This window comes from Notamacropus eugenii, chromosome 6, assembly GCF_028372415.1.
Source record: "Notamacropus eugenii isolate mMacEug1 chromosome 6, mMacEug1.pri_v2, whole genome shotgun sequence".
NCBI lineage: Eukaryota > Metazoa > Chordata > Mammalia > Diprotodontia > Macropodidae > Notamacropus > Notamacropus eugenii.
The window spans coordinates 95983581-96008294 of record NC_092877.1 but is presented as its reverse complement, the minus strand read 5'-3'; the positions used below and the strand labels follow the sequence as shown (position 1 = coordinate 96008294).

Here is a 24714-nt window from a genome sequence, read left to right as displayed (position 1 = left end):
CAAATCTGGATTTTAACTTAGCCAAAGACAAGCATATAAGAGATAACAATGGATTGGAGTAAACCACTGGGTCTGACAATCACTGGGCTACTTAAAACATCCACCACTTCTAGTTTTAATGTTACAATTGTCCTTATCAACAACAAAAAATACTTTCTACTTTTTCTATTATTTCTGAGCAATGATCATCTTCAAAACAAAGATGTCAAGGTACCTGTTTTAAACAACATTTTACTTATAGGTCAGGGGCAACTAGGTGATACAGTGGATAGAGCACCAGTGCAGGAGTCAGGAGGACTCGAGCTCAAATCTCACCTCAGACACTTGACACTCACTAGTTGTGTGACCTTGGGCAAGTCACTTAACCCCAATTTCTCATCCTGGGTCATCTCCAGTTATTCTGATGAATATCTGGTCACTGGATTCAGATGGCTCTGGGGGAGAAGTGAGTCTGGTGACCTGCACAGCCCTCCCTCACTCAAAACAAAGTCAAGCGCAACTCATGTCATTTTTTCCTCTGATGGCATGGTCTTCTTCAGCAACAAAGGACAAACACACACACACAGGAAAGGCAAAAAAACAAAACACCAAAACAAAAATCATACAAGAGCTTCACACTGGAAGAAGGCAGATGAAGAAAGGGGAAAGGAACTCCTGAATTTATTTCCTCAAGAAGATGACTCGAGCCATAGATCCTCAAGCATTCTGAGCTACCCATCAACTTACTTTCTTCTAGGGTGCAAAAAACCCCCTCTATATAAAAAAATAGTTAAAAAAAAACCCCTATTGCCTTCACTCCTTGTGAATGACATCAACTTAATTAAAGTATTAAAGTTCATGAGAAATAAAGCATGGTCCAAGGTTGACATGAAACACACAAATAATAAAATTAAAATTATTCATGGATTTTAAATAATCTATTTCTTTTCTTGTCAAAAATGACTTATCTAATAAAGAACACTTCCCCCCCAACATAAAAAATTCTTAGTTAGAAAGGAACATACCGGTGAACTTAATTTTACATTCACTTTATTGCTATAGAAATTTTAGTTATAAAACCATCAGATTACAGATACAGTGATGATCAGGACAGTCACAAGAAAGATCAGCTGTGTGCTGCACAGCTGCTTCTTCAACTGAGTCGATTAAAGTAAGCTCAATCAAATAAAGGAAGAGCGATCAAACAGAATTATTCTAGTCCATTTTAAAAACATTGCCTTTGTGCCCACAGGCTGAGCAAAAAGATACAGACAACTGATGGTTACTGACAAGTTATTAATGAATGTATTTTGATAAAGTCTAAATTACATGCACACATAAAAAAAACTAGTTACAAAGAACTAATATACCTTACTTTGGATCACTGAAGTTCTGCAATACTTTAAATATTTTCCAATCATGCAACAGTAATAAAAATCAAAATGAGTTTTATAAAGGAATTCAGTGAGGCTCAATGAACAGGATTTAACAATTCATACAAATAAAGTCACAGTTTTACACTGTATCCAACTCTCTAAAGTTAAAGAGAAAGGATACATACTGTTTTTTCATCAGTTACCTTACATATAAACTTTCTCATGTAACTTTTTAGTCAGGTTTGCTGTAGGAACATAAACTTCATCATTATCAGAACAAGTCACCAAATACAGTCACTTGAGTTTTCAATTAATCTTCAGCTAAAGGCATTTTATTTCATACGGTGTCTCAACAGCTGCAACCTTTTATGTAAATTCAAGCCTAAGAAACCAAGAAAGTTGGCAGTTTAGAATCTAGATTATGAGATCCTATAAAGATAATACCTGAAGTATCACCACATATATTAAGAAAGAGGAACAAGATTTTCTGTTTCAGTTTTAGAATCCTAACTTATTCAAATTCTTTGACAAATTCTAGTCAAAGGATCAAGTGAATGGAAAATTGCACCTTACAATACATACCTATTGACCTCTGTCCAAAATGGTTATGTGATTGAAATGACTTTACAACCACATATTTAACAAAGCTATTGGTTGAATTTTTTATAGTCAAAATTATCCAAGTTTTAACAAGACAAAGAAAGACTAGCCATTAAAGTATAACAAAATCCTCTTCTAAATTGTGGACTAAAGAAATTTATAATTCCATAAAACAGCACAGAATCAATTTGCTTGTTAAGATAAAATTTTAAAATATATGAAGTTCCACTGCTTCTGTTAAAATTATATTGACTGAAATTATGGAATGGAAGAAAGAATACTGTCTCAACACATCCACAAATATTAAGTGTAGGACTAAATCAGGAGTTTGCACCACATGCAAAGTATAGCTAACACAGGCTGGCATGAAAGAAATTTAGCAACTTTTTTGCGTGAGGAGGGGTAAGAAATTTATGCAATTGGTGGTGTTAGGCATGGTTTCATTGTTTTAAACTATTTTGTCTTTAGCTTAATAAACTTTTGCTTATAAGATGCAAACCTACTTATACCATGAGTACAATGTTTTTCTCAGAAACCAAAAAGACTTGATTTAACACACTACAGAATTAAACATTTTTACAGAGAGAAATTACACAACCTGGACCAAAATCAGTGTAATACCTGGCATTTACAATCACTCGCAGAAGTACCAACTGCTTACAATGTTCATGTTACATATAATTTAACTGTATGTTAAACTATGCAACTGTTGGTGCCAATCTGCTTATAAAAGCAATGCTCTGGAGACACAGTCTTCTCACAAATAGTGGACATGCAGGCTTCATTATTAGGTGTTCAACAACAATCCTCAGTTCATTAAATAAGGTCCTGAAAGATAAGATAATTTTCTTTCATAAATATAAACACAAAACAAAACATTACTGTAGCAAGTACAAAACAAATAGGAAATTTTCAATTGTTACAATTCCCTTCACAAATAAAATTATCTAAAAAATACAGTTTAGAGAAAACACATTAAAAAAAATCTGTACCACTAAAATCCTCAAAACCTAAGCTTCTTATACCATAATTGCCTAGGAAAGGTTGAATTAAAAGCATTTAATGTTCTTGAATACAAGGGGGTAAGTGGTAAGGATAAGGAAGAAAAGCAAAGCAAAACAAAAGATCAGTTTTATATTCAAATTGTATAATTTCTATGAATTTTTTGTCTTCAGAAATGTTAGAGAATAACATTTCAGGAGTTCCTAATGAGTAAGGTTAAAAATGCCTTTGAAATTTCCTTTATTGCTTTCCCTCCATAAAAATTAAAGGCATCTTTTATCTAGTCCAACTATAGTTCTGCAGTGAACATTCAAGTGGCAGCAAAGTAGTGGGCAGAGTACAGAAGTTTGGAAGTCCTAGAGCACCTCTGATACTATAGCTGGGAAACCAGACTCAGTTTTATATATACAAAATGGGTATAACAATACTTATAAGCATCCCCACAGGATTATCTCAAATGAGATAATATATGCAAAGTGCTTTGTAACAAGTCAGTAGCAGAGTCAATTAATTGCAGCCTGTCTCATTTGCTTAATTTCAAATTTTGCAACCTATTCAAATTGTAAAGTCTATTTTGGAAACTACTGTAATGTGTCACTGGTTATTCATGGATTAGATCTCTGAAGTCATCTCTGATTCCTCCCTTTGGGGGAGGGGCTGTCCTTACCAGGGCTCATTAAACATCACAGCAAGGCCTTGGGCTACAGTGGGCATGGAAGCTAAGAGGATTCCTATCTATCCCTCTCATCCAGCCTCTCATGTGCTACAGAAGGGTCTTTTGGCTCTGATGAACCTTATGGAGATCAGAAGAGAAGAATGTACAGGGAATGAAGGAGCCAGGCAGAAGAGAGGAGAGAAAATACTGGAGAAAAAAGGCTGGAGAGATGCAGGAGCTCTACGGATTTGGCAAGAAATAAGAGATTACATGAAACTGGGGAAAAATTAAACACTAAATAAAAGCAAAAAAAGGGAAAATAATAAGAGGAGATAGAGAGTATAGGACAGCAAATCTGTGACTGACACTAACCTAAGTGACACACCAATGAGAGACTTCCTATAAGAAGCTGGAGCCAGCAGAGGCACAAGGCCTAGTGGAAGCTGTCAGGCTTGCCTGGGGACAGTGCTGTGAGCCACTAGGACTATGCCTGACCTTGAAGAAAGGGGAAGGGTTCTCTTAGTTCTCCATAGACCCACACAAGTCAGTCAGTCAAGCCAGCATTTACTGGTGCTAAGCAATGGGACACAAAGAAAGGCAGTCCCTGCTTTCAAGAAACTCAGTCTAATGAGAGGAGACAAGCAAATCACTGTGTACAAACAAGACTTAGAAAGAATAAAATGGAGATAATAAACAGAGGGAAGGCATTACCATTAAGAGACTTCTTGTAGAAGGTGAGATTTTTGCTGATTTTGAAGGAAGCCGGAGAAGAAAGGAGAAAGGGAAGAAAAGAGAGCTCCAGACATGGTAGACAACTAGTAAAAATGTCCAGAGTTGAGTAAAACAGTATTTTGTTCCAGGCCAGTCTCACCAGATGAAAGATTATGTGTCAGGTAGTGAGGGATAAGAAGACTGGAAAGGTAGGGAGGAATATAGGTTATAAAGGGTTTTGAATTCCAGAGGATTTTGTATTCGATCCTGGAAGTGATAGGAAGTCACTGGAATTTATTGGGTGGAGGGTGACACAGTCAAGACCTTCACTTCAAGAAAACCAGTTTGGTGGCTGAATGGAGGATAACTGGAATGGGAAAAGATCTGAGGCAGGCAAACTGTCTCTACCATCACCAGGGTGAGCAACTTCTGTCATCCCCAACAAAATACCACTCACGGGACAGGCAACGCAGTTGAGCTAAAGTAGCAGGCACCCTGAGTGTTGCCCCCCACCCCCATTAGAATGAGCCCCATGAAAGCGGGAACTGTCTTACTTTTCTATTTGTATCCCCAACTTAGCATAGTACCTGGCACAGAGTAGACAACAGATGAAGGCTTACTGACTGATATCATTCGTTCATTCAGAAAAAAACCACTGGATTTGGCAATTAAGAAATCACTGGAAGAACTGGGGACAGCAGTTTTGGTGGAATGATGACATCAGAAGTCATACTGCAAAGCGTTAAGAAGATCTCTAAGAAGATTCCTTTCTACACTTTTTTATTTGCAAAAAAAAAAAAATGATTTAAAAAAGTACCTTTTTCAAACTTTTATGCTATAACAATGTCATTTATTATTATTACAACTATAATATAATCTAGTTGGAAATAGCACTGGGTATGGATTCAGGATAACTTGATCTTAACCCTACTCACAAATATGTAACTCAGGCTAAGTCACAAGATCATCTATACATTTGTTTATCCATCAAATTATCAATATCTTCTTTAACTTATCTTGGAAGACTACTGGGTGGTAGGTGCTTTTGATAAGGTATCAAAACTATTATAGTTCAGAAAAGTCACAAATTTTCCTTGTCTATAGCAATTTAAAAGGTTTTCAATAGGCTTTCTTTTCCCACTACCTTAAGTTTTCATAGAAATTTGTTTCCAGATAAACTTTATGCTTATTAGTGGACATTAGCTAATATTCCTTTGGCTCAGGCCTTCTCAGTTTTCTTCATTTCATTATATAACCATAAATTTTTCTAAACTGTCTAAATGACTAAAAGGTATGTGGAGAGAAATGGCTGAGAAAAGCAGGCCTATTAAAGTAAACAGGATATTGGGAAAAGCAAACTTTGGAAAAAATTTAATTGCCTACAAATAATGGAGGGGAGTACAAAGAAATAAGGACCTGCACACACTCACAAAACCCAGTAATAACAATGCTCAACTGCTACAGGGTCACATCAGGAGCTTTCAAAGACTACCTGCTAGTTGAGTGAGTCCTAAATCAGGAAAATGGAGGAGAAGGGGACATAGTAAGAGAGAGAGGGTAGAAACTGTTCAGAGAGAAGAGCCAATAAAGCAGAAAAGGCCCAACACGCTGCAACACAAAAGAAGTCTTCTTCACATTGTATAGGGAATATTATCAGCTTAATGATGTGGATTTCAGGATAACGAATAAACTTGGACATATAACTGGCAAATATAAAAAGACTTGGTGACAATTTTTACAAACACAGGTTTTTGATTAAAATGTATAAAAACGAATCATATAAAATTAAGAGAAATAATATTTAAGAAAATGACAGACCAATACCAGTAGTTTAATAAGACTTAAAATGAAGTCATGGCATCTTTTATATATTTCTTCAGTTTTACCACAACTTTGGTTAAAACTTCAAATTAGCCATATATTTGCTAGCTCAAGTCCTGACCACTTTATACTTAGCAGAGGGCTATCTCCTAAGCTATTTCCCTGATTTCTTCATTGTGCCCTGTACACTACCAAAACAATAATCTTGAAGTGCTTTACGTCAACCTGTATGATGGTGGAAGGAAGAGCCATCGTAAGAAAAAGGATGGAAATAAGCATATCTGTATCTATCTATCACACCTACTATTTGCAGGCCCTGTGCTAGGTGCTTTATAAATATTTCATTTGATCCTCAAAACAACCCTGTAAGGAAGGTGCTATTAATATCTCTATTTTAAAGTTGAGGAACCTGAGACAAAGGTTAAAGGGCTTGTCCAGGGTCATAGAGCTAATAATTGCCTGAGGCTAGATCTAAACTTGGGTCTTCCTGACTCCAGACCTGGCACTCAATCTAGGTACCATCTTGCAAAAGCCAGGTGTATAATTAAGGAAGTTGGGCGGTGAATTTGGAACATATATGTGGTGCAACTGCAAGCACATATTTCCTCTAAAGAGAGAAGATATCCATAAACCACTGTGTGAAATACACCGTAATGCTTTTACCTGCCTATCATGTTTATGAGCTCTGTAAAGTTCTATGTGCATAGGTGATAAGTGGCCCTGCAAGGTTTATCTAATTGCAGGCTAAAGGTGATAAGTATGCAAGTGTCTACTAAGTTAAGCACAGGTCCGGTGGAATACTTCTTCACCCTCTAAATCAACCATGATGTTCAAAGGCCACCAAATACAGAAACAGGAGCAGAGAATTAAATATACCCATTCATCTTCAAACTGAACAAGGAGACAGAAAAAGAGACCAAACTAATGTCCAATCTTTATCTACTAACACTCCCTGCTTTCCATCAGTGCAAAGCACACACCAGAGACATTCCCTCTGGGGAGCCCAAATATAGCCTGTGACCTGTGGTAGAATGGGTATCCTCGCAGATACTCCTGTACTAATGAAACCAACAGGATATAATTATGTGCAAGTCTGCTATTTCCATGCTAAGGGGAACACAATGTCTCACTACAACGAAGGCTTCCTACACAGGGGTAGGGATGTGGGTGATGTACAGCAGGGCTGAGTACTTCCTCACTATCTAGGTACTAATAACTAGGTTCTTGCAACCCCAAAACTACATGTCTCCCCAAATACCTTAAATAGATCTGAAATAGCCACAGGGTAAAACCTGACCTTCTTTGCTTGACATTCAGGACTCTCACAAAGTCTCAGCCCAACTTACCTGTCTAAGTTTCTTTCCAATTTCTTACCTTCCTGAACTCTCTGCTCCAAACAAAAGGTCTCCCGTTCCCCTAAACAAATCTTGTCTTCTCCCCTTTCCATTCGCTCACACTATTTCCCTTACCCTCTCCTTTCAAATGTTTTCTTCTCTCCCCCCATCTAAAATTCTGCATATCCTGGGGCCCAGTCAATTTGCTCCTCCTTTCTGAAGGCCCCCTAGCTCCTTTGCCTGTACTGGCAATTCATCACACATGTACCTGAAACACTGCTTATACTGTACTGAGCAGTTATTTCTCTACAATATGATTAGCTGACTTTTCACATGTATGCCTCATTTGTAAAACTATACTGTAAGCCTCCTGAGGTTGGGAACTGTCTCATCATCCCTGTGCTCAGGTTCTTTTATTCGAGAGATAAACAGATTTATGTTTGTTCCTTTGACCCCAGACTAGAACAAATGTGACACTTAGTCCTCCACAAGATCCCTAATTTTACCATGAGTATGTGTGGGTGCTCCCTTCACTAACACAGCTTAGCAAAGTCTTTGTCAGTTCCTGTGGCCTAAAATATTCACCCCATGATAACCTACTGCTTAGTGATGAGCCTCTCTAATCCTAGGTGGCCAACCAACATCAGGCACATAATTCCCTGCCAGACTCGGAAGGACCAGTCAGAGCTTACGCTCACTCCTGAGAAGACAGAGCCCTCAAGAACCCCGGGTCTCCTACACGACAGGACATTTATGGCACTTTGTAAAAATATGCAGCTAATAATGCAAGCCACACTTGTACAACAAAAATACATTAAAATTTTCTTAAATTTAAGAGTAAATTTACACTATTTATAAATTTTAACAGGTAGCTATGTATTAGATCACAGAGAACATATAAAGCTAATTTCTTCCTAAAAGTAGATGTAAGTCTTGTGTAAGATGTAATCTTACCGACAATATGGATTTCTTCGGGAAGAGTATCGCAGAGTAAGAAATCTGTAGTATATGAAAGGCTGCAATAAGCTTCCTTGACCACTAGAATAACAAAAAACAAATGTAATGAATACATAGCATGATTAAATTCACTCTATTTCATCATTAAACAAACTTTATCCTTATACTTTATTTAACAAAGTCTGATTGGACAGTTGGTACAAGAGAGTAAAACATGTGCCTTTTTTAAAAATCAGATTGGTGATTTCATCACTGCAAGATGTTCCTGGTGAGAAGCTTCCGTTACCAAAGTAGGCTCTTTCTCTTTAATTTAGTTTGTTAGAGTTGCCTAGGACACTGAAAAATAAAGTGCTGGTTCAAAGTCACACAGTCAGGATGTGTCCAAGGAAGGACTTGAACTTGGTTTCTAGACTGGAGACCAACTTTTTATCAGCTAACACCATGTTGCCTCTCCACATATATCTTTTTATATTTCATTACATATTTCCCAATTGTACGTAAAATTTTTTAACATTCATTTTTCAATTTTTATTTTCAAATTCTTCCCCTTTCCCCACTCCTTCTCGCTTACCTTTTGAGAAGGCAACCAATATTATTAGATTATAAATGTGAAGTCATTTAAACATTTGCACATTAGCCTTTATATATATACATACACACACACATATATATCTTTACTAAAATCTTGCAAACCTATCAAAAAATAACTATGTTCAGATATATGCACACAAAAAACGTATATGCAGTAAAGTATTACGAATTTAAGTGCACAAAAAAAAAGAGGACCCGTATACAGTTTCATGGAAACTAGAAGTTTTTGTCAATTAGTTTATCTGTTTTAAAACTATGGTTATAGATGTGTAATGATTAAAAAAAATGTTTACATTTATTTTCAAATACTGGATTTTGAATGTTACTTACTATCAAAGGTAGACTCATAGGACCACACATTTAGAGTTGGAAGGGAGCTGAAACTAAGGCCCCAAGATTTTGAGTCATTTGGCCAAAGTCATAAAGGTAGAAGCTGCCAAGTCAGGCTCTCAAAATACATCCTCTAACTACAAGAAGCTCTTTCTACCATGCCATACTGTACCTGGAAAGATTATTTTAACACTAGCTGCAAATTTTGCTAATATTGTAGAGGGAAATCAGAACTATGAATGAGCTCGTACAATGTCAAATACAGAGATTAATTCATTAAATAATATTTTTTAAAAATCACTAATAGTTCCTGTTGGTAACTGGTTAAAACCTCATTTGCTCACTATAAGCTACATAATACATGAATTTCCATCTGTAAAAATCACTAGCTTTTTAACCATCTAAATATTAGTTTAACTACTGGTACCCTAAATATGAGATCTTTGTCCAGCAACCAATAAACTGACATACTACTCCAGAAACTGAACTATATCAATTTCAACAACGTAAATGAAAGACAAAAACAAGCTGCAGACAAATGGGAGGAGAGGCCACACCTATCTGCCTTGGAGAGACCAATAAAGGAGTTGGTGGAATTGGTTTTATCATGCATCCAAAACAGTCAGAAACATCATTTCATGAGATATTTGACCATCTCATATTAAAGCACTTAAGAACATCAGCAAAAACGTCATTGCAAAAATAACTAGAACTTGTGAACACATCAGCATCCGTTGCATGAGGTGGGAAAACTTTGCAAAGAACTCATTATGACTGTGCAAATCAACATACACTATAATAGTTAACTTCCAGGCAAAGGTGTAGGGGAAGATGATGGAAAAATACTGGAAAATGACTCTGGATCAAGAAGTGAAGGTAGCCAAAGCCACAGAAGAAGTTTATGCCTCTATATTTTGAATCCTGTCCGGAGATGATGAACATCATATAACAATGACAGCAATAACTGGGCACTCATGTGGATATCCTTTCCTAACTAACTGGTCCATGAACAGTCAAACCATCAACTTCCTAAAGATCAAAATCAACACAAAGTAAAAGAATAAAATTGAGAAAATACTTCTATGCAATTAAAACAGTTCCAAACTGACCTTTAAAATAAACTAAATGCACAAGAATGAGCAAGAGAGTCTACAAAATGCAAATAAAATGATCACTCAAAGGAAATAAAACTCTAATGGAAAATCTAATAAAGATACCAAAGAGGAAATAATGAAACACATCTGCACCTACAGGGGACTACCTGGATAGATTAGTATATCCAGGGTCAAACACTGTCTCTGTTTAAGATGTTTTTTCTTAATTCTTTTGGTCACAAGGGAATGAATGTTTGGGGGGAAGGTAATAAGAGGAAAATAATCGTGATGCAAAGACAAAATGAGGCACAAATAAAATTTATTTTTAAAAAGAAAAATGGAAAATTGATAAACAAATATATATATATTGACAAGGATGAGGATTTCCTATGAAACCTTAACCAATGTAAAGCAATAGTCACAATAAGAAGGTGAAAAGAATCAATGAAATTTCTCAACAAACACTTCATTTCCTTGTGACACAGACACCAAAAGCAACAGTGGTTTAGAATATAAACTCATTTGCAAAATCTTAAACAGGAAAACTGTAAAAGATTACACATATATACTATCACCTCATAATACAGTATACAGTACAAAGCAAAATGAGTTTGTAGAGAGCTTCAGATGAGACCCACTTAAACCAAATCATCCTAAAAGCATTTAAGGAATAAAGTGAAGAAAACTGTTCTAGGCTGGGTCTCACTCAGGCCAGTCCTTTGATAATTTACTGGAACAAAATGGGACACTCAGCCCTTAAGAAAAGGAGATTTACTTAACAGACTGACTATTCAAGGAGGATTATCACTGAGAGTTGTAGAGTTGATTGAGCTCAGCCTGCCTGAGTCAGCCATCATGCATCAGAACCTTTCTGAACTCCCTCTTGCTGTTTTCTGCTCAGGTGATGAGGGCGTGACACCAAGAGTCTGAACCTTTAGTCTTCTAAGCAATCAAGTCTTAAGGAAGGTCTCAACCACTTTTAAGGAAAAACTACCTCAAGTTGTATGGGAGGAAGGATAGTGCTTTAGTCATAACAATAAACAGATGAAAATGGAAAAGACTTTTTAAGATTTCTATAACAAACTATTTCCTTTGTCAATGACAACAGGGCCACCACATTTGAATGCTAATAACATAATTTTTTATCTGCCACATGAGAGAATAGAAATAGCCTAAAAACAACAACAACAACAACTGGGAAAAGCTGCTGGACTGGATCAAATATCTTAAGTTGACTGATTTTGAAAGCACTGAGGAACTTATTCTCAAAATATCTGAAAAAGGGCAATCTATGTAACTCATTATTTAAAAAAAAAAGATCAAGAAGATATCAACAAAACAACTCATATATGTCTACAAAATCTTAATGAGAAATATTTCCACACATATTCTAGAAGAAAAATGAGACAGAACAAGCTTTTACGAATATTCTATAGTGGATTACATCTTCACAGCTGTACAACTTTTATACTAAAAGGTACAGCAAATAGAAGATTGCACTGTACTTATTATGTAGTAATCGAAAACAAGTATTCAATGTGGCATGGCCAAACATCATCTTAAAGGGTCTCATTCAAAGTGTCTCCTATGCATATGTTAAAATCACATAAAATTCCTTGAAATATGTTACAACAGGGATAACTGTTTAATGACCTACTAATTATTGCATCTTAGTAGGATGTAATTAGAGAGATGTGTACCTGCTAAAGGATATTTTCCATTGTCATGAAAAACATTCAGCACAGTCTAAACTGACGAGAGATTCCCAACAACACTGATTGCATTGCCTGCAAAGTAGGATCTATAATCATTCAAAAGAGCTCAGCCTAAGTATTCAGGAAAAATCAAATGGGTGAAAAACGACAGTTGTTCAAGTCCCTAAAGCTTATCAATCAGTTTGGAATGGATAGAGTCTGCAAAAGGACAATGAACTTGGCCTAGAATTGAGCAGAAGGAAGAGTAGACCAGATTCCACTCAGATTACTGCTCAATGGTTGTAATGATCCCAAACTTCTCTCTAAATCAAAAACCTATCTCTATAACTTTACATATAACTTTGTGTATAACTTTAATAAAGTATATCTTTATCAATATTTCTGCAGGGATGTCATATGACTTTAAATCACAGAATAGCACAGGTATCTAAGCATTAAAGCTTGGAATCATCTAAAGAACAAAGAAGAAACATAAAATAGTTCTAAGCAGACTGTAGCATATTATCAACAAAGAACTGGACACAAGGAGTGATGTAAAAGAGATCAGAGATATGGACTGGAATAAGAAGGGGGTAGATCATATATATCAAGAGAGGTAAAAGTGGATAGATAACTTACACATTCTACCAGTAATATCTATAAATTAACCAGGAGATCTATAGTCTCCAACAAGTTTGACAACCACATCTTGGATACCGAATAGTGGATTTAAAGAACATAGACAAGAGTGACCAAAAATGAAAAGGTATAAATGGGTTGAAACCTGCAATTCTGAAGAGAAGACATGAATCAGGATTACAGATTCATCACATTGCCAAAAGAAGTAAATATCAGTATAATACCCACGACGGTAACACGGATATATATACTACTTTTACACACATCCCTTGAATGAGATCCTATAAGAGAGTATTTTACCACGCTAAATCAAAGACTTTTTTACAGTCACCAAAGAATAAGCACAGTAGAATCTTTATCTTTTAGTGTATGAGTGAGTGAGTTAGCAGCGTGGTCAAGGAAACATACTGCTTAGCATGTCCTTCAGTTGATGGGCTAAATATTATCTTCTTAGTTAAAAGCATAATATTACTCAGCATAAATTCTTCTAATCCACAGACATGATAGCAAAGAGACAAGATAATATTTGTAAAGTGCACAACCTCTAGTACATATTATATGCTGAACACGAACTTACTCCCTTTCTTATAGTATAAAAGATATTAATAGTCTATAAGCAAGAGCAAAAGGTTAGTAGAGCATATTTCCATTTTATGAGATAAAAAACATGTTTTTACTACTTAAAGACTGAATTGCTATGAGGACCACCTTAAATTCTGCTACTTATTAAGCATAATAATATTTTGGATGTGGAAATCTGACATAGGAACAAGCTAAATTATTTCATTATCTGACATTGCCTGTCATACATACATACACATCTATACCCAGTTAAATAAAATGAAACAACTCACAGAAAAAAACAAAACAAAACCAAGTCTAGGAATTAGGAAATCTAAGGAATAGAAGATGTAATCTTAAATGCTTTAGGATAAGGAACCGTGTCTTCAGAACATGCAACAAATGCTTGCTAAACTGAACTGAAAACATGCAGGAAGATATAGTAGAAGCCTTCAGCAGTGACTGTTGTCATGGCCTTGAACTTTGCATATAATAGTCAATAATGAGTGAATGAATTACTTAAATGCATGAAAAGATTTGCTTGTGGTCACATAGTAAGTAGCAGAAAGAGACTAGAACCTCAGTTTGCCGACTTCCGATTCAAAGCTGCTTCCTGGCTTAGCACTTGCTCTGAAAAAGACTGAGGGAGAAAGAAATAGTTTCCAGGTATATAAAATGAAAAAGTACAGGCAGGTAATAGTGAACAGCATTTCTACCCTCAGGGGAAAAGAATAAATAGGCCTACATTACAGGAAGAACATACTGGCTCCAAGAAGAGCAAAACACTGAACCACGGAATCTCTCAATCTGTCTTAGAAATTAGCCAACAGGAATGAAAAAGAAGACAAGTGCATAGGTTCATCCAAGGCAGAGAACACTTTATTTTGTCTTCGTATCCCAAGCACCTATCAGAGAGTAGCTGACACATGGTTGGTGCTTAATAAGCATTTGTTCACTGAATTTAACAGTTAACAGATTAGCCTCTCTTTATCCATTACTTAACATCATTAACCTAAAAAATAATGCATCCAAGTACTTGTGTTCTTACCTGAGAAGCATAAAAACTGTAGCAGGCATCAAGAAAATTTCATTGCATGCAATAAATTTCAGGATGTTCTGTTGATTGGCATTTAATTTTTCCAAAACAGATCTCAGTAGAGGCAAACTATTTGAACCCCTTGCCTAAAAACAACAAAAAAAGACAAATTAGAAACAGAAAATGTTATCTGGTTTCCCAATTCTTTTCTTATTTTAGAGAGCAAAATGGCATATGCAGCAGCAAATACAACCAACCAAAATTTTGTATGGACTAATGCAAAACAAAGAAAATAGAACTAAGACAACAAAAGTCCCAATTAATAATGTAAAGGAAAACACCTCTAGAAGACATAAGAATTCAGATACTTTATAATGTCTAATCATGCCTCCACAAGACCAAAGATGAACTACACACTTCTGTGCTCTTTGAAGGGAGACGGGAAACTAACTTCAGGTGCAGGTTGTATGTTGGTTTGTTTTGCTTAACTGTTCCGTTATAAACAAGGGGTCTATAAAAGGAGCAGCTTATTGGAAAGTGACATGGTAGAAGAAAATGAAAAATCATCAACAAAAATTTAAAAACGTGTATCAACAGATGCCAAATGGGGGGATCTGATACATATCAACAACTGATAATGTCATAAGGAGGCTTACTTCAAATTTGTCTTCTACCTAAGAAAATTTTATTTAGGTCTATAACCCTCAACTATCCAATAATGCACATAAACCCCAAAATAAATAACTTTTAAAAGAACCTGTGCTTTTAGTTTTTCTTGTTTTAAGGCCATTTTATGTATTTTAAAAGTTAACCAAAAAAATGAAAACTTTCCATGGTTGATGATTACCCTTACCATATTAAGATCGACTGGTGTTAAAGAGGTTAAAAATGTGAATACCTCACATTTATACGGTAATTTAAAGTTTACAAAGTACCTTGCATAAGAGTCAATGAATGGATGAAGGGCCAGCCTTGAAGTCAGAAAAAGGCTCCAAATGCTGACTCGGATATACTATATGAATAGGGACAAGTCACTTAATCTTCTCAGCGCTCCAAGATAATGCTCTAATATTCAATTTACAAATGGATTCAGAGTTCATTGGTGAAGGGAGTTTCCACACTGGGTTTTCTTGACATCAATCAAATCACAGGTCCAGATTTATAATAATGACAAAAACCTTACCTACTAGGAAATTACCTAGTCCAATTATTGTGCTTTTTTGCAGAATCACAGTGACCATAAGAATAGGAAAAAACCCTAGCACAATATAGAAATGAGACTTTTGTTCACTTTAGAGTATTCATGTCCTAAAATAGGCATAAAAATGCCAGATTTATGTCATTTTCCACCAATAAAAGAAATACAGAAGCAGGAATAAACATCAGGAAGCAGGAATAAACAATGTGTGTGTTTGTCCTTCGTTTCCAAAGAAGACCATGCCATCAGAGAAATGATGACATGACTTGCACTTGATTTTGTTTTCAGTGAGGGAGGGCTGTGCAGGTCACCAGCCTCACTTCTCCAGAGCCATCTGAATCCAGTGACCTGATATTCATCAGGATAACTGGAGATAACCAAGGATGAGGCAGGTAGGGCTAAGTGACTTGCCCAAGGTCACACAGCTAGTGAGTGTCAAGTGTCTGAGGTGAGATTTGAACTCAGGTCCTCCTGACTCCTGCACTGGTCCTCTATCCACTGCACCACCTAGCTGCCCCAAACATCAATGTGTAAAAGAACCCTGACTACCCAGCATATCAGAACTGAAGGAGCACAATAAAGGCTCAAAGAAACAAGGATTATGAAACAAAGATCATACTGTTTTGGAACAAAGTGCCACTTATTTCAACAACAATCATTTAATTTAAAATTAAATTCATTAAATTAAAATCATTATTACCTAACTTAATAGTAGAGATAGGTAGAAGCAGAAAAATTTGCTTGCTGTTCTAACTGCTAAAATGCCTTAGTGTTACATATAAAAAAATTTAACTATAACAAGATTTTAAAAATTTGTCAAGTGACATACTTACATCAAGAACCTTTTTTGTGTATGTAGCAGCATGAAGTAAGGAGAATAACAAGACCGGAAAGATACTCACTGAAGCAAAGAATTAAGGAAAATATTTAAGATTCATGAAATACTTTAAGACAACGTCTATTTCAGCTAACTATATTCAAATGATCATCCTATCCAGAGCCAAATAGGAAAAAAAAACAGAAATAAGTAAAGAAATATAAACCTAGATTATCCAAAATTTGAGTACATTAGTATTGTTAAATCTTTTTTTTTATAACTAAATTAAACACTGGAAAGATTAAAGGAGATATTTTTCTCTTAAGGTCATATTTATTTATGTCAAAAGATCTACTGTACATATTGAACAAAGTTTTGTCTCCAATGATCAATAAAATGACACATACTTCTTTGGGTGCCTTAAAAGACCTTTCTGTCCAAGGATGTGTAGGGCACTTGTAGCTAAGTATCATGAGGGCTGCTAGGTAGCACAGTGTATAGGGGCACAGTGCCAGGTGTGGAGTAAGGAATACTTCTCAAATTCAAACCTGACCTCAGACACTTACTAGTTGTGTGACCCTGGGCAAACCACTTAACACTGTGTGCCTTAGTTTCCTTATCTCTAAAATGAGCTAGAAAAAGAAACAGCAAACCATCCCAGTAATTTTGCAAAGAAAATTCCAAATGGGGTCGAGTCAGGCATAACTGAAAATGACTGAATCTAGCTGACCTCAAGAATGATTTGGCTAATTCAAACCACACAGAGAAAAGGAGCCTAATGTGAACAAAATGAAACAAAAACCAAAAGAACTCTTTGTACATCAGATAACTGTGTTGGCATAGATCATGCTATGCTATTACTTGGTGTTGTTGCTCAGCCATGTCCAAGTCTCTGTGGGCCCATTTTGAGGTTTTCCTGGCAGAGAAACTGGGGTGGTTTGCCATTTCTTTCTCTAGCTCATTCTAGATAAGGAAACTGAGGCAAAGAGGGTTAAGTGACTTGCCCAGGGTCACACAGCTGTAAACGTCTAAGGCTGAATTTGAACTGAGGAAAATAATTTTCCTGACTCCAGCCTTGGCTGACACTTGATTATCAACTGTGTCACCTAGCTACCCAGAAATATCACTGGGTTTTCTCTGTGCCAGGGAAGGAGATGGACTAAGACAAGGTCTACTATGGATGAACTTTCCTCAGAACAAGTCAGCAGGCAGGAGAGGAAAGCAAGTCAAGAAGCCCTATCTAATACTACAGACATCTAATTCTTCAGAACCCTGGGAGGAACTAGCACCAACTTGAATGTTCAAAAGTTCTAACACATGAGGTATAACACTGAAACTCATAAATTCATACGGTCACATTTTACTGTAATTATTAGGAATACTAGGTGAAATGAGCACTTATTGATTAGGTGCCATGATAACCTAGCATCCAGGATTTGTTGAGCCCTGTCCCACAGAACATACTGCTAAAGTTCAAAGTAAAAACTGTAGATAAGGATACTTGTAACTGGGTAAGAGTTGACAAAGATGAGAGAATACAAAAGGTAGTGGCAGCTGTCCTCTAATAAAGCCTGGGCCAGGAAAGCCCTGCTTAACTGGAAGTGTGGTAATCTTTGGTGTAGTCTCAGAGCACTGGTGAGAGCATTTGCCAGCAAGGCACGCTGATAAAAGCTGGCTGCTTCATGCAACCTGCAAATTACCAGAGGAAAAATTACCATACAACACAAACAACCACCACGAATCTTCCTCATTAGGGAATTGCATCATAATTGCACAACACCCAAATCCATTGCTTGCCATTGATGGATGAGAGTACTTTATAAATATTCTTCAGATATTACTAAAAGCAGACTCACTTCATACAAATGCCTATGAGCAGCTACCAGATTTTATAAAGAAAATCCCATTACATAAAAGTGTTAACAGCCCAAACTCATTACCTGGCTCCACCAAACCATTTTTGCTTAAAACATTAGTTTTCACAAATATTAAAGAATAAAATTTAACTCAATTTCAAAAAATGGCCAGATTTTAAACTCCTAAAGAGCAGGGATTGATTTATTCATTCTTGTTTCCCCAAGGACACCTAGAAATTCTTTACAAATGGCTGGCTTCAATAAACACTTGTGGAATTCATGACCCAAATAAATATGTAAAATAAAACAGGCACAATACATACCCAAGAAGAGGAAGAACAAATAAAGCAGAGCAATAAACTGTGAACAATCGAGAAAGCCACATTGCTGTGTCCAGCTTATTGGTCATCATAAATTGCTATATTTGAAGAGAAAAAAATTAAGACAACTTTTAGTAAATTAAACCTGAAAATTCTATTCTGTTAGGCTGAAGTAGTAGCATTGCTAAACAAAATGATGTAAAACTACCCTTCAAATTTTTCTTCAGAATACCAGTTAAAATTTTGCAAGGAGTCTTTCAATTTTAAAAAACCAATACTACATTCAGTAGGTTTGTATAAGCGTATCGGGATGCGATAAGTTTCATTTTGCAATGATTCTCAGATTTTACTAGTAAAGACAGCCTTTATGCTAGTATTACAAGAAAATCAAGAAATGCATCAAAATACAAAAAATGAAAATTATACCTAAACAGAGAAAACTGATTAGATAAGAATTAAGTAATAATACTGGCAAGCAATAGATTACAATTTTTAACAAAGACCAAAAGTCCTCCTCTATAATACATGTAATACTCATGTTTTACAATTTTTTTATAGAACAGACTAAGTTCAGGAAAACTATACAGATTGTTAAGAGATGTTGAAGACAACATGAAAGACATTAACAACAGGTACACTCTGGGTCACAGGAATCTTACAAAGGCCTATTTCTGCCAACCAAAAGAGTTCTTAAACAAATAGTCATGAGCATTTCCAGGGTTCTCCATAGTAATCAAAAGTACCTTTCTAAGTTCTCCTTAACAATATATGACTCTTCATCAAGTTTCTCATCATCTTCTTATATTATTTTGTAAAAAAGATGGATGTTCCCTAGACTTCAACCTGCCATTCTCCATTTCCTTGTCCATCTCCTGCTTAACTAAAAACAAACCAAACTCCCTTTCTTTCTTTTGCGGCTATCCACACTTCTGTATTCACCCTTACAAATGTTAGCCTTATTTAGCTAGTCAACTTCTTTCTTCTCTCATTCAAAAATCCTGCTTAACTCTAACATTTATATTTTGGCACCTCATAAGTGAATTCAAATTTTCATTCTACCCCATCAGCACAAATTATACTTCCACTCTGCATCACTTTTTCAGTTTATAATGAAAAAAAAATGAATATAGATTAAGGGAAAATAATAATAAAGAACAGCTAACATTTCTATAGTGTTCACTATGGGCCAGCACTTTACAATCATTTCATTTGATCCTTACAACAAGCCTGGAAGGTAGGTGCTATTACTAGCTCCATTATACAGAGGAAGAAACTGAGTTAAACAAAGAGACTTATCCAGGGTCACACAGGTAGTGTCTGAGGCTGGATATGAACTCCGATCTTCCTGACTCCAAGCCTAGTACTCTACCCATGGTATCGCTGAGCTGCCCCTCATTTGACAGCTTCGGAACAGAGACTCATAAAGGTTAAGTTATTTCCCCAGGGTCATATGGCTACTATCTGAGGTAAAATTCAAACTCAGATTTTCCTGACTTCATGGCTTCTATCCACTTTGCCACCTAGTTGTCTCTAAGAGGCACACAAATTAAAACATAAATTGTGGTTTTACAGACTCCATTTCCTAAGTATTTTATTTTTTTACTATTCTACAGGGTATAGATAATTAAATTTGGAACAACTTTTTTTTTTAAGTTACTGGTTTATACTTAGAGGACAACTGTTTAGCTTATTTGAAAAGAGTTTTCTCAAAACAATTTGGTACTGATTAAAAAAACAGATCAATCAGTACAACAGGTTAAATTTACACAAGATATAAAGTCAAAGTTAGTAGCCTAGCACTCAATAAACACAAAGTATTCATCTCAGGTACCTGAATAAGGATTCACTTATTTAACAAAAACTGCTGGGAAAACTATATACCAACAGCTCATAACTTATATCAAGAAAAGCTCCAAACATATTCATGACAGACATAAAAGGTCACAACATAAACAAATTAGAGAAACATGGAAAAAATTACCTATCAGATCTATTATTGATCTAATTGACAACATTGATATTGATTGATAAGAGAGAAAGAGGATGACAGAAGATAAAATAGATAATTTTGATTACATGAAATTTAAGTTTTTGAACAATCATATCCAATAAAACGAAGATTAAAAGAGAATTAACTGCAAAAAAAAAAATCTTTGCAGCAAGTTTTCCTGACACAGGTCTCATTTCCAAGATCTATATATAAGGACATGATTCCAATTTATAAGACTAAGAGCCATTCCCCAACTGAGAAATTGTCTCTAAAGATATGAACAAGCAGTTCTCAAGGCTATTTATAGCCATATGAAAAAAATGCTCTATATCACTAATAATTTAAAGAACACAAAGCAGTTCTGAGAGTTTATCTCAAACCTATCAGATTGACAAAGCTGACAAAAAAGCAAATGATATACGTTGGAGGGGACGTGGGAAAGCAGGCATACTATCTCACTGTTGGTATAGCTGTAGACAGGTGCACCTATCCCAGAAAGCAAGTAAGTAGAACCACAACAATATATACTATAACACCAGTATTATAAGAACTAGCAGTTTTAAAGATTTGCATAAAATGAAGAATGAATTAGTAGAAATAGAACAATTTATACCACAAGGCAACATTATAAAGCAAATCACTGAGCTGAATTGAAATAACCATCTACTATTCCAGAGTACCAAGGATGAAGTATGTTATCTCCCTTCTGACAGAAACGTCATTGACCACAGAAGTAGATACATTTTTTGAAAGTAGTCAATGGGGGAATTTGTTTTGACTGTGTATATTACAAAGGATTGTTATTCTTTTTTTTTCCTCATGGGGTGGGGGAACTAGAAAGATATAAAATAGATGTTAACTAAAAAATAAAATCAATTTTAATTAGTGAGGACTAGTAGCTCATAGCAAGGTTTGATAACTTAAAACTTCAATAACACTTTTGAAACACCCTTTACTTTTATTGAAGAAAAGGTCTGATGGGTCAAACAGGAGGGTCTAAGCCCTAATTAAACCCACTGACACTCCAGAGGACAGCCTGAATGAGATTACAATAGAATTTCTGTTTGATTTTAATATGTAATAAAAAAAACATATACACAAGCATGATTTTTCTAAGTCACTAAGACCCCACAAGGACCCTTATGTATGGTTTAATGATCCTTGCTTCTTTTGAGCTTGACACCCCTATTCTAAAATATTCTTACATATCATTATCTTCCACAGCTGATACATACAAAAGTAGGAACACTCCCAGGAGAGCTAGAAGATGCTGCCCTGAGGGCTTCATACAAGTTCCTCTTAACACAGTTAAACTCTCCCCTTTCAAACGGATTTTATGGAAAACTGCGGGTGTTTTGTTATACCCAGAGGAGTAACCTCTCAAACGGTGTAATCTTGAATTGCTGGCATCCCTCACATCCAAAGCTTTTCAGAGAACCAAAGCGAGAAGGCACCATGACTCAAGGCATTTTTAAAAAGTTGAGTCAAGGGCTGCTGATAGAGGCAGAATATAATACACCAAAATGCTCGAATCCCGGCCCCTGTTGGACTTTCGTTGTTCGGTCCGGTCCGGTCCGGTCCGAATCGATCACTCCTCGGACCTCTGTCCTAGGGGTTTGCACCTTTCCTTCTCCAGCGGCAAAGAGAGTTCAGAGACTTGGCCAAGGTCACACCGCCACAAGTCTCCGAGGCTTATCCCTCTCTCCAAGCTGCACTTCATCTCTACAAGTAAAGTGGGGGACCAGACCAGACGAGACCCCTTTCAGTCCTAAAACGGGGATCTCTGCTTTGGGCCGGAAAGATCGTCTACGTCTACGCGGCTTCTTCCAGAGAAGCGAAACAACTTCGACTTCGGAGGCAGGAATCTTGTACCCCGCGGTCTTGGCACCAGACGCCCCCTCCTCCTCCTCCCCTCCAGTTTCTTTTTCCCGCCCTGCCTCTCCTCCTCCTTCTCCTCCTTCCCTCCTCTTCCTCCCCTCCTCCCCCCCCTCCCCAGGAAGCCCGGACGGGACCATTCCGGAAGCAGCAGCACCGGCTCCGGGAGCACCACCTGTAGCCCTCCATCAGTAAGACAGCCCGGAAATCCCCACGCTTCCGGGGCCGTCCCCCCGCCCGCGCCCCGAGCACTTACCACGGCGCCGGCCCCTTGGGGGCCGTTCGGGGCCGTATCCGCCATGAGGGAAAAGCACGCGAGAGGGAGACCCTGCGGCGGAAGAGAGGAGAGCAATGGGGCGGGAGTCAGCGCCGCCCCCCCCCGCCCCCCAGGGAGGCCCTAGCCCCGGGGCCTCCTGAGCGGCCCAGGCCCGGGCGGAAATACCTGCCCCGCGCCCACTGTCAGGTTCGTGCGGACGGCGGGATGCGGAGCGGCAAAGGCGGCTCCGAGCGCCCAGGGAGGCCCGCTCTCCGCCCCGGCCAGCCGGCAGCAGCCCCAACCTCAGCAGCCGCAGAACCTCGGGAACCCGGAAATGATTTCGTTACATCCGGGGATGGGCTTAAGGCCCAGGCGATCTCCGAGGCATGACCGGAAGTCTAGCTGGCGCGCTGGGCCAGCTGCCGGGGGAGACCCTGGGAGACCCTGGGGGAGGGGGAAGTTGGAGGTTCAGTTCTGGAGTGGGGGCGGGATTTGCCCACCTAGACCCACTGTCCCGCCCCGCCTTAGCGCCCCTCCGTCCCGGAAATGGATCTTAGGCTCCTCGGTCTAGAGCCGGCAGGGGACATTTTACGGATAAGGAAACGGAAGCCGAGAGGCGGAGCGAGCCACCCGATTGGCAGAGGCAGAATTTGAACTCCCGCCCTCCGATTCTCCGTGCGGTGCTTCCCCCACCCCCACGGCTTCCCTCCGCGGTTCTTACCTCACTTGAACCCAGTTACCTCCGATACGTCCTGGCCCCCAACGCAAGGTGTGGGAAGAAATCGGGATGGTGGATCCGGGGGTTTCCACGAGGGTAACAGCGGTTTGCCTTCCTAAGTGACCCCAGAAACCCTAAAGTAGAAGAATAAAATCCAAGTGCCGCAGGGGTCCTGGGAGGCCCGAGGGCAAATTCTGTATTTTACCTATGGGAAGACTGAGTCCCGACGGCGCGTTTGTGACTTACCCTCGGTCTTACCGGGAATAATCAAGCCCGGATCCCCAGACTCCAGCTCCTTTTCTACTTGAGTGTGTGACCCCTCCAGCAGCCCCTCCACAAGTCTGTCCTACCCCAGGCACTGTGTCCAAGACCGGAGATGGGAACACAAGGAGAGAAACCAGCCCTGTGCCCAAAGAGCTTGGGATCTGACGGGGGAGGGGAATGTGGAGACACTGGCACAGCCAAAAAGATTCAGCGGCAGCGGGGGGTCAATGCGTGCAACTCTGTATCTAGTAGTTAGATACAAAGTAGTCGGGGGGATGAGAAAGGGCTTCCTGCAGAAGCGGGTGTTCGTGAGAAACAGCAAAAGTTTCCACAGTAAGTTACTGTTAATTGATGAAGTCATTGAGACTAAGCTAGATAATAAGAAGGCCTTCTGGGGTAAGAACTCACTGTCTGACAAAAATTGCTGGGAAAACTGGATTACTGTGGCGGAAACTGGGCATAAACCAATGCCTGACACCAGACACCAGAATGAAGTCCAAATGAATACATGATCTAGGTCTAAAAACTGATGCTGTAAACGAATGAGGAGAGCAAGGAATAGTGTATTTGTCATATTTATGGAGAAATTTTCGACCAAACAAGAGATAGAGAATATTATGAAGTGCAAAATGGATAATTTTGATGACATTAAATTGAAAAGTTTTTGTACAGACAAACCCAATGTGAGTAATTTTTCTGGTAGACTTAGACCTTCACAGCAATGCAAGGACCTAAAAAATTCCCAGTGGACTCTTGAGGCAAAATGCCTTCCACATCCAGAGAAAGAATTATGGAATTTGATCACAGAATGAAGCAGACCATTTTCTCTTGTGTTATGTTTTATTTTGTTTTTCTTGGTTTCTCCCATTCATTTTAATTCTTCTATGTGACATGACTAAGGTGAAAATGTATTTAATAAGAATGTATTTTAGAACCTATATAATAAGATTGCATGCTGTCTCAGGGAGGGAGGGAAGAGGGTTGAGGAGAAGGTAGGGGAGGGAGGGGGGAAAATCTAAGATATACAGAAGTGGGATTGT

General features: G+C 37.8%; 1 protein-coding gene across 2 annotated transcripts; it reads right to left on the bottom strand.

The window, feature by feature from the left end:
- Positions 1-1012: 1012 nt before the first annotated feature.
- On the bottom strand, positions 1013-23892 carry TMEM33 (transmembrane protein 33). Of its 2 annotated transcripts, XM_072620604.1 has the most exons (9): positions 23657-23892; positions 23414-23544; positions 22693-22764; positions 18575-18669; positions 17897-18084; positions 16412-16479; positions 14393-14526; positions 8433-8516; positions 1013-2783 (listed from the first exon to the last, which is right to left on the bottom strand). In XM_072620604.1, exons 3-9 carry the CDS (start codon positions 22735-22737, stop codon positions 2654-2656), a joined length of 744 nt encoding a protein of 247 aa, XP_072476705.1. In that variant the 5' UTR covers positions 22738-22764; positions 23414-23544; positions 23657-23892; the 3' UTR covers positions 1013-2653. The 2 variants fall into 2 exon arrangements, with proteins under 2 accessions (XP_072476705.1, XP_072476704.1); XM_072620603.1 differs by lacking the exons at positions 23414-23544; positions 23657-23892 and adding an exon at positions 22879-23092.
- Between the last annotated feature and the right edge of the window lie 822 nt (positions 23893-24714).

Excerpts from the sequence above, each read along its gene's own strand:
- TMEM33 (XM_072620604.1), bottom strand. The coding sequence starts at position 22,737 with ATGGCGGATACGGCCCCGAACGGCCCCCAAGGGGCCGGCGCCGTG. Across the intron at positions 16,480-17,896 it reads CAACTCTTACCCAGTTACAA|TGAGTATCTTTCCGGTCTTG; the intron begins GTATCCTTATCT and ends TCTTTGCTTCAG. Across the intron at positions 2,784-8,432 it reads CGAAGAAATCCATATTGTCG|GACCTTATTTAATGAACTGA; the intron begins GTAAGATTACAT and ends CTTATCTTTCAG.